Below are 14,936 nucleotides of genomic sequence, written 5' to 3' on the forward strand. Positions count from 1 at the left end.
ATCTTAGGTTACCAGGAAAAAAAAAAAAAAAGAAATGGCAGAGCCTGTGGATGATGTTCCTGAGGAAGAGGTTGAGGAGGCGGAGGCAGAAGCAGAAGTAGAGGATGCACCAAAGAAAGGGAAGAAGAGCAAAGGGAAGAAAGGTGGCAACCCAGCGTACCCCCTCAAAGTCATCTACTGTGGTGGTAAATAGACAATTATTGCATTTTCGTTAAGTTTAATAACATCAAGATATTATCATGATAGGGTTTTGTGTATTTCTTTCCTTTTTCTTCAGTCATTTAGGGTAAAAAAGTTCTGCAAGAAGAATGTAAAGAAAAAAAGAAGAAAGAGAAATCTGGCAATACTTACATTCAATTAATAGAATATGATTAATACAATGGATTAACCATTTTGTGTGCTTAAATGTAATCCATGGGTTTTTTTTTAAAATCTAAGCATTTAAACAATAGTGTATGACCCTGTGAGAATGCACTTGTGCATGGGTGAGAACACACCATTCCACCAGCAGTGAGCTGGTAGCACAGTCTGTAGTGGCCTTTGAATTGGGAATAAGATTAAAGCCGCACCAAATACATTGCTTCCATTGCGATGATTTATCTTCAAAAAACAAACTTGTCTGAATTTGTCCAGGGCTGTTAGTTTTTGGAATTCCCATGATACTTTGTCAATCATCATGATGTGGAGAAAAATATTGTTGAAAACAAATTTTAGCTGAAAACGTGTAGTAAGATATCGAGTACTAATATCTTACATGGATACATGTATGTAGGACGAGAACAATCCTTTATTGTCTTTGAAAGTAACCAAGCTAAGTACGCTATTTAACCCATTGAGGATGGGCTGATTTTGCTTCAACACGCATTTCCCATCGGCACTTGCCCGAGTATACTCGGGACTCCTCTTCAATTGGTTAACAGATGATTGCTCTTAGCTGTTAACTTCTTTAGACTCTCACTGGAACACACAAATAGTCTTTTTGTCTTTTGTGAAAGAAACAGCACAACTTTGCAATAGTATTTGTTGCTTATCTGATGGGATCACAACATTTACTCTTGAATCCTATAAAAGAGTCTCTTTGTACTGAGGAATCTCCATAGTATATCTTGTATCTGAAAATGTGTAAAGCAGAATGAATGAGAATGATAATAATAATGATAATAATACATTTATATAGCGCATTTTCCATAAACATACATGTTCAAATGCGCTTTACGAGTGGACTATTGATATTAACGGAACAAGTGGGTTTTCAGATGTTTTTTGAAGGTGACGAGAGATTGCTGGCTGCGGAGAGTTTTGGGTAGTTGATTCCACAGTTTGCGAGCAGCAGATGAAAATGCTTTATCACCAAGTGTGGCCAGCATCTTGGAGGTTGGGTGATTCAGTGTGATACCTTGTGAGGAGCGGAGGGTGTACCAGGATGGGTGACGGATGGTTATGAGATCAGATAAGTAAGGAGGGGCAAGACCATGGATACATTTGAAAGTGAGCAGAAGTATCTTGTAGTGGATCCTGGACCTGATGGGAAGCCAGAATACTCATAGTATTATCCTCAAAGAAAGTTTCACTGTGATTAATATAAGATTAAGAGATGTGTCATGTATGCAGCTTCCCCCTATCTCTCACAGAGCAAATTTTGGCACAGCTTTGACACAGAAAAAGGGCAAGGGCCCAATTATGGCATTTTTCTTTATTTGCACATAATACTATTTTCCACACCTGTGTGAATGAATCTAGAGAGATATGGAGTAAATGAATGAATGACAGTTATTCTTGTACTTCTGCATTGTTTTTCTTTGGCACATATAGAATGCTCCATGCCATTTGAGTACTGTGAATATTTCCCAAACTACGAGAACTGCAAGAAGTGGTGGGAACGGAACTTTCCCGACATCTTTGAGGAGGTGATGAAGATTGGGGAGGGCGGAGATGATGGAGAGGGTGATGACACCAAGAAGAGGCAGAAGAGAGGTGAGGAACTCCCCCCCCCCCCCCCCCATTTCCAACAAAATTAGTAGCAAGAGAAGTGGCGGCTGATTTTTTTTTTTTTTTTTAACTTCCACTGCTTGATTTGTAATTTGAGCTCTTTAAAAAAAACAAAAACAGAAAGAAGGCTCTTGTCCAACTACCTCCCTATTCTGCTGCTGTGAGTTAATGTCTTCTGTGTTTTCTGAATTGGTATGAAATCTGTTGGTTGTCAGAAGATTTAGCAGCAGACAATCATACAGTAGAAATTGAATGAAAGAGAAGGTATTACATGCTTTGTATTAAATAATTTGAGAGCTGTTGTATGGCAGTGATAAATAAAGGAGAATTATCATTGCTAAACAATTGGACCAAAAAAATGATGACATTTCCTTGTTCTTGTTCAGTTGAATGCAAGATTGTGGCATAGATTACCTTATCTCATCTTCATAATCTTATTACAGTACAACCTACTTCACTGTGTAATGAAGATATGTTGAATTTTAACATTCACTTACTTTCTTTTCTGTCGAGTTTCTGCAAAACTCTCACTGTTATCTTTTTTTTACATTCACTCTTTGTATTGCGAGTCAGCTTGATCCGAAAATCCGTAAACCAGGTTCCCGTGGGAGCAACTGATATACGGGAACCTGGTTTACCAGGTTCCCAAAATGAAGACAAGGGTGCCTGCTTCAGTGGCCTAAATTCATGTTTCTTTGTGTGCTCAGAAAAGTGGGTTTGATAAAAAGATCAGAGTTTATTCTATCAGGATTTGTTCTCCTGCTGTTTAAAAAAAGGTTTTTTTTAACAGTATTATGTACCTTTTCCTGATTTAGTTTTTTGCTTGTTCTGCTGTAAACTCGTACGAACATGTACATAATGATCAAGGCTGAGATCAGTTAGAAATGCAGGTTCAATGACCCCAGTCACCTCATTCAGGTACCTGATTTTGTGTAGAACAAAAGATTCTGAGAGCTCATCAGCGCACCCTCTATTCATACCGCCTCGCACCCTATCGATATTTCCATTGTTCACGGGCACATTAGTTGACCATAGAAAGGGGGACACAATGAACCGCTTGACTGCCTTCACACAGCTGGATCAACCTGTGTGCCTCTCTGTCGACGGGCGAAAAGAATCTCGTTTGGGGGCATTAAAGGCACTCAAGAGAATTGCGGAAGGAACGGGTTAAGATGTCAAGTGGTGCCCTTTCTGCCACTCCGTGTTTTAATAGGATTGCTTTATGTATACTGTACCACAAATGAACGAGTAGATTGCGGCAGGGAGTATTCCTAGCAATGGGAATAGACATGACTTGATCATAATGGCTTTTATAATAGTAAGCTAAATTTATACAAAGTAGCTTGAAAATTTCCTGTCCATTGTTTTACCATCCTGTTTCTCCTTCATTGATGTCTTCCACTTTAGGTGGGCGGGGCGTAATAAAGGCGAAGAAGAAGACGGAACCACAGAAGGTGACTGTCGGCAGGGTGCAGAGGAACAAGAAGAAATATGTCACGATAGTACGGGGTCTGGAGACACATGGTATGGCTCTACTCTTTCTAATACTCTGAAATTTGAAAAAAAAAAATATTTTGAATGAGTCTTGAAGGTCCATTCCTAATTAAAAATCTCATCCCAATCTGGCCTTGTAATATGTCATTGTGCTTGTCCAGATCAGAAACAGATACTTTGTATCTTCCCAAATGCTCAAAAAAAAATTAATAATAATAATAATTTTAGGTTGCCAGTTGGCACTAAAACCCAGCCCTTTAAAAGTTTACCCTGGTTTCCCCATCCCATAATGAAACAAAATGCAACAAAATTAAAATAAAGGAATCCTTTGAGCACTTCAATATACACTGTATATTATTGTAAGTGCTTAGTATACAAGATTGATAATTTCTAGGCTGTTTCTCGATCAGTTGTAGCATGTTGTGCCCTTGAGTTTGCATGTTTGACAAATTATCTTCAAAAATTTTCGGCCTGGGTGCTTATTGCAAATGTCTTTGGCATACAGTCAGACTGCAGCATGCATGATAATGAGCAGTACGCTTCACATTTATCGTACTTCTCATTTCACAAATCTTGCCATTCGCTTTCATGAGAACTCGCAAAATTTTGCGAAGAGAGAGGAAGGGTCCTACAAATTGTGAGGTCAAACAGATCATGCGTACAGGACATGGAAGGATAGTGGAGTGATTTGATGTGTGAAAAATGCTCTTTCGTTTGATACATAAATTTCATATTTTTTATGTTTTTTAGGTCTTGTAAAAAATAATGAAGTTTGACCAATTTTCAGACTTTTTGTTGTCCTGGATTTGATTGATTTTCTTTTTTCCGTGGACCTGGCCCATGCAAAAAATGAATTTTATTTTTGTTCGTGATATGGGCTTGACGAAAAACCAAGCTAATAGAAAATGTGACAAAAAGTTAGAGTCGCAAGGTTTTAAAAGGATTTTAGTAGGTTCAAAGAGCGACAGAAATCACAAAAGTGTACAGGAAGTTGCTCGAATATTTTGTACACATACATATGGTGGGAAATCGTATGGTTTTTACTGGCGCGCTGTACTTTCAACGCACATTCATTTCATGTTTGTTTCATGTTTGGCGCGCGGCGAGGGAAGGATTTTTGTTGAGCTCATATCGAATACGCCAGCAAATCAGCGCGATCCCATCAATCCGTGAGCCAATCAGCATGCTCCCATCAATCCGCGACTGAAGATATTTTGCACTCTCTGACTTCTTTCGGTGGACCTGACCCGTGCAAGACATCAACTTTCCAAAAGTTGGTATATTTCAGCAGAATATATGTTAGAAATTCATTTAAAGGGGATGGCTAGTACGGTAACTGATCAATGGGAATCAGTGGGAATGCTGGGGGATGATTGTTCCAATCCTTGTGGGATTCATTTAAGAGTACATTATATATCTATTGTTGTGTGAAAATTATTTGCTTCAGAATGGTCTCATGTTCAAGTAATGTGCAGTTTAATGTTTCCAGGTTAGCATGCCTGTACAGTGACGGGGCAATTGGGCAACATTAAAGGTACAGTTTACCTTTGGGAGCAGTGATTTTAAAAATGTTTAAATATCACATTTGATGCATATGTGTAGGACAGTTGTATCACAAAACATCCTACCATGTAAAAATTTTGCAATAAAACCTAAAATATAAGGTGATATCACTATTTTTCTCAATAAACCATTACTGTAGACGGTTTAGTCTAGAAACATTTTTATTGTAACTATTGTTCATATTTTGTATATTAACAAAACTTAACGTTAATTATACTGATTCAAATTTTTACAATGGTTGTTTCTATCCCTAACTCACATTTTAGAACTATTTTGAAGCTGTAAAGCTGGGTTTTCGTTTCATCTGCAAATGGTAGACTATGCCTTTAAACTGCACATTACTTGAATACGAGACCATTCTGAAGCAAATAATTTTCACACAACAATAGATATATAATGTACTCTTTAATGAATCCCACAAGGATTTGAACAATCATCCCCCAGCATTCCCACTGATTCCCACTGATCAGTTACTAGTCATCCCCTTTAAGCACATGAACATGCAGAGTTGTTGCAAAAATCATAACAGACTTTGTGTCATAATTACATAGGTTTTTATCCATAAATGAGAACTAATTTGTATTCGTGAGAAAGCACAATTCTTCTACTTTCAGATGATATGAGTTTTGCTTGGCTTTTACCTGGCGTATTGCAATGAGCTGCAAAATGGTGAGGTAATGTAGCTCATTACTTATTTACGCCACTCTTTGGCATGCCTATGAGTATGTTAAATGAGAGCGCATTCTGCCACGCTGCGGTCTGACTGCATACTGAGAACTTGCATGTGGTTTTGTGGTCATAGGCAACACAGACATCATATTTTGTCATTGTTGAAATTATTCACCATTGTTGTCCTCAGCTACCACAACTCTGGTATTGTTCAACCTTAATCACCTGAAAATGTATTTTGTGATTGAAATATTGCTTTGCATTTCCATTTCTAAATATGCCGACCCATCCCCCCCCCCCCCCACCACCACAAAAATGATTTCCACAGATTATAAGTCACAAATCATGCATTGTTACATAGCGGCAAAATGAATTGAACGATGCAAAATATTCTCGATGTGGTCGTGGTAACTTGGGATGCAACTCTGTAATAGTACACCTTTTGTTGGAGGATGATGAGAGTATTATCTAACCCTATCTGACTCTCTCTCTTTCGGTGACCAGACATCTCACTAAAAGATGCAGCCAAGCTGTTCGGCAGACACTTCTCCTGCGGGTCCTCCGTTTCGGGCGATGAAATCGTCATCCAGGGAGACTTCATCGACGATGTAATAGAGCTCCTCGAGGAGAAATATCCAGCGGTAATGTGGTCTATGTGGTCTCTTTTATGCCTATGTACTAGTCTTTTTGTCCCCGCCGAACGAGTTCGAGCAGGGGACTATGAAACGGGCTCCGTACGTGTGTGTGTCCGTGTGTCCGTCCGTCCGTCCGTGTGTCCGTCCGTCCGTCCGTGTGTCCGTCCGTCCGTCCGTCCGTGTGTCCGTGTGTGATCAAAATCTTCAATTTGCCACTTCTCTGTCATTTATGAGCCAATTTTGATTCTGTTTGCTTTATATGATAGCACTACATGGGAGCTTTGAAACTTCTACACAGAATTTCAGTCGTGACCTTTGACCTTGACCTTTGACCTATATTGTACATTTTGCTACAAAATGCTACTCCTTCGCCATTTCTAACCCGATTTCGATTCCGTTTGCTTTATATGATGGCACTAGGTGAGGGCTTCAAAACTTCTACACAGAATTTTGACCTTTGACTTCTTTGACCTTTGACCTTGATTTTTGACCTATATTGTACATTTTGCTACAAAATGCTACTCCTTCGCCATTTCTAACCCGATTTCGATTCCGTTTGCTTTATGTGATGGCACTAGGTGAGGGCTTCAAAACTTCTACACAGAATTTTGACCTTTGCCTTCTTTGACCTTTGACCTTGATTTTTGACCTGTATTGTACATTGGCTACAAAATGCTACTCCTTCGCCATTTCTAACCCGATTTCGATTCCGTTTGCTTTATGTGATGGCACTAGGTGAGGGCTTCAAAACTTTACACAGAATTTTGACCTTTGACTTCTTTGACCTTTGACCTTGATTTTTGACCTGTATTGTACATTGGCTATAAAATGCTACTCCTTCGCCATTTCTAACCCGATTTCGATTCCGTTTGCTTTATGTGATGGCACTAGGTGAGGGCTTCAAAACTTCTACACAGAATTTTGACCTTTGCCTTCTTTGACCTTTGACCTTGATTTTTGACCTATATTGTACATTTTGCTACAAAATGCTACTCCTTCGCCATTTCTAACCCGATTTCGATTCCGTTTGCTTTATGTGATGGCACTAGGTGAGGGCTTCAAAACTTCTACACAGAATTTTGACCTTTGACCTTGATTTTTGACCTGTATTGTACATTGGCTACAAAATGCTACTCCTTCGCCATTTCTAACCCGATTTCGATTCCGTTTGCTTTATGTGATGGCACTAGGTGAGGGCTTCAAAACTTTACACAGAATTTTGACCTTTGACTTCTTTGACCTTTGACCTTGATTTTTGACCTGTATTGTACATTGGCTATAAAATGCTACTCCTTCGCCATTTCTAACCCGATTTCGATTCCGTTTGCTTTATGTGATGGCACTAGGTGAGGGCTTCAAAACTTTTACACAGAATTTTGACCTTTGACTTCTTTGACCTTTGACCTTGATTTTTTACCTATATTGCACATTTTGCTACAAAATGCTACTTCCGGCGGGGACATATATTACGCACCGCGTAATTTCTACTTTTCCTTGTTTCTTTTCTTCAGTGCAAAGGGACATACACTATAGCCCGAATTCACAAAGGTTATTTAGATCTAGACCATGGACTAATACATGAAAGTGTGAAATAGGCGTAACGTTGACATGCGCATATCAATACACATTTGTTACTGGACATCTGTTAGCATACGCAATCTGTCAATCACATTTATGCAGAAGAAATTGTCATAAACCGTGGTCTAAATTTAAATCGTCTTTGTGAATTGAGGCCCAAGTGTTTGGTGCTCTGTAAGCTTTGTTATTATCATTATAATTCTTGTGTTTATGGTGCCTCAAAATTACATGCAATTTGGGTAGAACTCAGAATGCTTTGTTATCAAGGATTATTTTTGATTATCCTAATCCGACAAAGTGCCGATGGGATTGCTGAAATTGACTGAAGGTTTTTTTCCTCGGCTTGTACGATTCATCACACACATATATGTGACCCTGCATCACAAAACAAGCATTAAGTCGCCAGACATGAAATTTCAGTTCAGAGCATATTCTGAAAGAGCAGACTTTAAGCTTTAACCCTAACTAGGCCGGGCTATTTAGGTAGTTGATAGAGCCGGGGGGGCCTCCCAGGCCCCCCCCCCCCCTCCAGATCTCGGCCGTCGACCGCGCGATCACGACGAAAATTGGCACACACATTGCCTAGGATGTAATCTAAAATACCTTGAAGTTAATTTTTCAAAAAATTATCATTTATGCTAAATTATGCTAATTTATGCATAATGATGCGTGAAATCAGACAATTTGATATAAATCACAAAATAAAGCTCAAAACAGGCACATTTTTTGTGTAAATATTCTCTTTAGTGTCCTTAGCAAATGTAATTTAAAAAAATTGTGACATCAGAAAAAATTCTTAAGTATTTTATTGTTTTTTGAATTTCTTATGTATTTCCTTGTTTTTTCGACTTTATGTTTTTCATTGTTTTTTCGATGAAATTTGTCCGCGACATTGCTCCAAAGAAAATATGTTATTCATTGATTTTAATTAATAAAACACCAAAATAATCATGCTTTTATGAAATTTGCCTGTAAGCACAGTTTGCATTGAAATTGTACACGAACTCGTGTTTTTGAGCAATTTTTGGTCTGACATGCATGTACATATTTATGCGTAACTTCAGAACCACGCACCCGGGCGTCGCAAATTTGGTGTCAAAAGATGCGGGAGACTCGAAAGAAAAAAGTCATGAAACGTCGCGGCGATAGCTTTTTGCGATTGCGATACATCGCGCGGAACGTCGAGAGGGGGCCTCGGAGGCCCCCCCCCCGGCCTAGTTAGGGTTAAAATGATGTATAACTCAAATCAGATGGACTCTCCTAACATATCTAAATATTGGAAAGAAAGCACACACTCAGGAAAAGTGTTAATGGAGAAAAGAGGCTCTGAAGTTCAGTGTCTGTTCAAGCCCGTAATCTTTACCAAGCCGTGCTGGCTGTGCGATGAATGGGACAAAAAACAGGATGTAAACCACCGGAGTAACAACAATGAAGGGATTATCAGATTACAGTGAAATTGAGCATGCCTTATTATTACACGTTCTGTTCATAGGTAATGCCAACTTTGAAAGCAGTAGCATCATCTTTTCAAAAGTTATTTGAGTTGAAAGTGAAGAGTGTTTACAAGATTTTTAAGAAATGAAAAGGGGACTTTAAAGACACACCTAATCACACTATTCTACCAAATCATGTTCGAGATAAACTGCTAAAAAGCACACTTTCGTGCCCATTTTATGATCCCAAATCTTAGCATAATGAAGAAGAAAACTTGCTCTTTAAGAAAACATGAAAAAGTCAAGATAGGCTGGGTTGACCCATTTTACCTTTTTTCAGTCCTCACACAAAATCAGTGTGTGCGACTTTTCGTTCGTTTTGTGATGCACGGTCACATATATTATATTTTTCTGATATACTTGTAACATGTCTGTTTTCATTTATTGATCCCTGTGGCCTACTCACAATATCACTTTGTCTTTCATGGTTTACTGTTTTTTCTTTTCCCATGCAGATTGGTGAGGACAATATAGAAGACATTGGAGACCAGAAGAGATGATGATGATGATGGTGATGATGAGAAAGAAGAGGAAGAGGAAGAGGAAGATGGAGATTGTAGGTAGCGACAGATGTTGCACCATCTCGGCCTAGGGGCGGCTTCACCCCTCGAAAGAGACAACGGACTCTTATTCATGGACAAGACAAACTGCTGTTATGCAGAACATATTCAAAGAATACTATGGAACGGTCTTTAACAGACACAGGTTCCGGGTATTGTGCTCTCTGATTGGAAGAAGACTTTTATTTTCCTCCCTGGAAGTAGACTAAAGAATCTCTCTCTATCTTTGGTATACAAAAGAGCTAAAAACAAAAATTTATTTTTGTGTCTTTCTTCAGCCAATCTAGTGCTATTGCAGTACAAATATTCCTAAATAGCAATCTCCATAGCATAATACAGTCCACATTGGATTATGTCATGACTTTCTCTTTAAAATCTGAAGCTGTGTTTGTAATTCATGTGTACACAGAGATAAAAATGTTTAAGAATATATGTGACCCTGCACCTCAAAACAAACAAAAAGTCACCAGTCAAGAATTTTTAGTTAAGACCATATTCTGAAAGAGCAGACTTTAAGCTTTAAAATGATATATAACTCAAATCAAATGGACTCTCCTCACCTATCTAAATATTGGAAAGAAAGCACAAACTCATGAAAAGTGTGAACTGAGAAAAGAGGCTCTGAAGTACAGTGTTTATTCAAGCGCTTAATCTTTACCAAACCGTGCTGACTGTGCGATGAATGGGACAATAAACAGGAAGTAAACCACCAGAGTAACAACAATGAAGAGATTATCAAATTAAACTGAAATTAAGCATGCCTCATTAACACATTATGACGATAATTAATACCAACTTTCAAAGCAGTAGCACTATCCTCTCAAAAGTTATTAGAGTTGAAAGTGAAGAGTGTGGACAAGGTTTTTCAGAAATGAAAAAGGGATTCTAAAGACACACCTAATCACACTATTCTACCAAAAATGTTACAGATAAACTGCTAAAAAAACACACTTTCCTGCTCGTTCTATGATACCAAATTTTAGCATAATATAAAAGAAGACCCGCTTTTTCAGAAAATAAGAAAAAGTCAAGTTCGACTAGGTTGACCCATTTCATTATTTTCAGTCCTCGCGCAAAATCAGTGTGTGCGACTTTATGTTCGTTTTGAGGTTCACGGTCACATATAGCCTCCTAGTACAAAATGTAGTGGCAGTAAGCTGCACATGAAAACAGAACTTCCTGGCAGCAAACATTGATAGGTGCATGTGCATGTTCATTGTAGTTCAAATATTCTCTGAGTCAATGTGTGGACCTGCTCTTGCTTTTTAAAAGCATCATCTAGTTGGCATAATTAAATCTTTGCATGCCATATTCAGCGGCATCTTTTCCTCAAACTCTGAATGGTGAGTAGTAAAACAAACACTGGTACAGTACTTTGAAAGTGGAGACTGCTTTCTAACTGTATGCCCAATGTTAATGTCCTTGAACAGCAGTGAGTTTAACCTGCTGTTATTATGTCCAGCACACTCCGCCGAGATGAATGCTCCAGTGCTGTTTGCCACATCTTGTAACTTGTGGAAGATGATGTGAATCTGAATTTGAGTTTTGACTTCTTTAATGTGGTCGCTATTTAAGGATGCAGATAAATGCTTCCACGCAACAAGATGGAGAGATTCAAGACCTTTAATAAGGACTAAATATCTCAAAAAAACTTACGACTACGTACTGGCTTATGATTTTGAACATGATGGCATTATGTCTAAGGTAAATCCATTCCTGCTGTGGGAGATAATTTAATTCACTGTTGCTGATGTGAGGTAAAAAGACGACTCTGCTAGCTATGAAATTCACTGTATCAGGTGTTCATTCACACTTGCATATGACTTTTAAGTGCTCTTGCATGTGATATACAGCTTTATGACTTCATTTGAGTAAATCCGAGTATTAGAGACAAGAAAATTATTGCACTAAATTCATTTATGAGCAGGCAGTGTGCATTTGATAGTCAAGCTTTTCATTGTTGTGACAATAATTATTCTCCGAGTGATTTGAAGAGGTACAGATTTTTTTTGTGTGTGTATCAATATCCTGGTTATATATATCGAAAGACAATCTACGAAAAATTGACATGTCCGTTTGTCATAAATATGACTGCTAGTGATAAAAGACTCTTACCTTTGATGCACTGTCTTAGCCATTGAGGACGGACGGATTTTGCTACAACATGCATTTCCCATAGACACCTGCCAAAGTATACTCGGGACTCATCCTCAACAGGTTAATACATAAAGTCTCTTTGAGGGACAAAATGTGGCGCTTTAACACGAAGGACGTCTGGAGAAAAAACAGAATATTGGTTGTATTTTCGTAAGAATATCTAAACAGATTGGAACAGTAAAATCCCTTTTCTTTTGCTTGAAAGTTAAAGGACAAGTTTACCTTGATATACATTAAAGGGGAAGGCTAGTAACTGATCAGTGGGAATCAGTGGAAATGCTGGAAGATGATTGTTCCAATCCTTATGGGATTCATTCAAGAGTTCATTGTATATCTATTGTTGTGTTAAAATGATTTGCTTCAGAACGGTCTCATATTCAAGTAATGTGCAGATTAATGCTCCGTCACTGACCAGGGACGCTAACCTGGAAGCATTAAACTGCACATTACTTGAATATGAGACCATTCTGAAGCAAATCATTTTCACACAACAATAGATATACAATGAACTCTTGAATGAATCCCATAAGGATTGGAACAATCATCTCCCAGCATTTCCACTGATTCCCACTGATCAGTTACTAGCCTTCCCCTTTAAAGGACAAGTTCACCTTCATAAACATAAGGATTGAGAGAATGCAACAATATTAGTAGAACACATCAGTGAAAGTTTGAGGAAAATTGGATAATCGATGCAAAAGTTATGAATTTTTAAAATTTTTGTGTTGGAACCGCTGGATGAGGAGACTACTACAGCTTGTGAGTCATATGCGTACAACAGTATAAAGAAAATGTAAAAGAAAATTCAACATATTTTCACTTTTTTCGCATAATAAAAGAGCACTTGACTTGCCTCTTTCTAAAGGCAGGGGGAATGATATTACTCATAACATTTGTCGGTAACGAGTCAGGGGAATGTGTACTTTTCTCAAAAGATGGAATTTTGTGAAATTCTCTTTATATTTTCCTTATATTGTTGTACGCATGTGACATCTAAGTTATTCATACACTGCAGTAGTCTTCTCATCCAGCGGTTACTGCACAAAAACTTCAAAAATTCATAACTTTTGAACGGAATGTCTGAATTTCCTCAAACTTTCAATGGTGTGTTCTACTAATATTGCTACATTCTCTCAATCCTTATGTTTATGAAGGTGAACTTGTCCTTTAATGTTTGTACAACACAGTGAAAGTTTGAGAAAAATCAGGCCATCTGTTCAAAAGTTCAGTGCTGGCATCACTGGATGAGGAGACTACCACATATAAAGAAATTATAAAGAAAATTCAACTTATTTTCAATTGCTGGCATAACAAAAGAGCACTTGACTCGCCTCTTTCAGAAGGCAGGGGGAATGATATTACTCTTGACATACATCAGTAACAAGTCAAGGGAATGTGCATTTTGAAAAAAAAAGAAAAGAAATTTTGTGAAATTCTCCTTGTATGTTCCTTATATCGTTCTACGCATGAGACATCATACACTGTAGTAGTCTTTTGAATAGTTTGTCCGATTTCCCTCAAACTTTCAGTAATGTGCTCTACTAATATGCAGCATTCTCTAAATCCACATGTATATGAAGATGAACTTGTCCTTTTTATAGCACCCAGTGCACGGCTTCCCGTAAGCAAGTATTTAAGTATGATACTACTTGATTACTAGCAGTCAAGTGCTTACAATTTATGACCAGAGGCAAGTGTGGTAGTGGAAGTCCAAATATGATTTTATTAACAATACAGAACGATTAGATATAAATACCAGTGCATGGGATAATTTGTAATTTACATGATAAAGCTCTTTACATTACATTATGTACATGACTACATGAATACGAAATAAAGCTGACATTGATCAGTGTAGTACGTTAATCAACTCTTAACATAAATTTCTCTTACTTTCAATACAGAAGTTGAGTTGCAGTAATGTCCGGATATTAATGCACAGAATGGTCTAGGAGGGGTTTTAGTACACTGTATTAACAATGACAAATGACAACTGAAAATATTGTAGTAAACTTGCAAATGGGTCTAGTTTGTTGGCAAACAAAAACTGTAAACCTTCTTTTACTGCTCATTTACTATGGTTAAAAAGGCTAAGGAAGTGTCAGGGACCATCTAGAATCCTACAGAGTGACCAGAAGGGACTTAACAGTCTGCCCACATACATTTACATACAATATCAATTATGTGTACTGTATAGTGGTAGTGGGGTAGCACTACTGCTATCCATCTGCACACATGACCAGATTAAAAGAAGGGTGCCCTCACTTCATTGCAATGAACCCATACCAGGAAACCTTGCTACATGTATAACAAGGAACTAAAAACCATGACAATTACAGACAACTCCCATTAAAACAAAGTCCTTGGGACCGATAGTTTTTTTTTTTCATTAAAATTTCATTATAGCCTATTAACAAGAAAAAGTTTACAGATGTATACAGCAATTTTGGGACCTGATTTTTCATTCTTTTTTTTTTATTTCATTGTAGTGAGGATTTCATTCTAACCATGTTATGAGAGTGCACTTTATCAGGGTTCTGACTATATCAAGGTACAAAATCAAAGACATATGAGCTTTCTATGACAAGGTTCCATAACAATGGAAAAAGGGTACGGCTGAGGTAACATGTTCTTCCTACTACATAACGGTACATGTAGGAGAAGCTTACATTGATACACACTTATACTAAAGAAGAAAAAAAAGATAAAAATCCACAACTCCACAATCCTTCTGAAGCAGCTGATTTCACAGAGTGAACAAGTTTTGTCATTGGAATGCATTGGTGCATGCTGGTCCC

At 37.9% G+C, this 14,936-nt stretch overlaps 1 protein-coding gene across 1 annotated transcript; it reads left to right on the forward strand.

Annotated features, from left to right (window-relative positions):
* On the forward strand, positions 1 to 10,685 carry LOC139726257 (density-regulated protein homolog). The gene is made up of 5 exons (XM_071637324.1): positions 1 to 185; positions 1,813 to 1,974; positions 3,397 to 3,513; positions 6,220 to 6,356; positions 9,877 to 10,685. Exons 1-5 carry the CDS (start codon positions 35 to 37, stop codon positions 9,919 to 9,921), a joined length of 612 nt encoding a protein of 203 aa, XP_071493425.1. The 5' UTR covers positions 1 to 34; the 3' UTR covers positions 9,922 to 10,685.
* The last annotated feature ends 4,251 nt before the right edge of the window (positions 10,686 to 14,936 follow it).

This window comes from Diadema antillarum, unplaced genomic scaffold (genome assembly GCF_040938485.1).
Source record: "Diadema antillarum isolate AM-2024a unplaced genomic scaffold, OU_Dant_1.0 seq00000082_RagTag, whole genome shotgun sequence".
Classification (NCBI taxonomy): Eukaryota; Metazoa; Echinodermata; class Echinoidea; order Diadematoida; family Diadematidae; genus Diadema; species Diadema antillarum.

Bases quoted from the DNA above. Each gene is read 5' to 3' on its own strand.
- LOC139726257 (XM_071637324.1), top strand. From the start codon at position 35: ATGGCAGAGCCTGTGGATGATGTTCCTGAGGAAGAGGTTGAGGAGGCG. The intron at 186-1,812 runs GTAAATAGACAA...TGGCACATATAG, and splicing joins CAAAGTCATCTACTGTGGTG to AATGCTCCATGCCATTTGAG. The intron at 1,975-3,396 runs GTGAGGAACTCC...CTTCCACTTTAG, and splicing joins CAAGAAGAGGCAGAAGAGAG to GTGGGCGGGGCGTAATAAAG.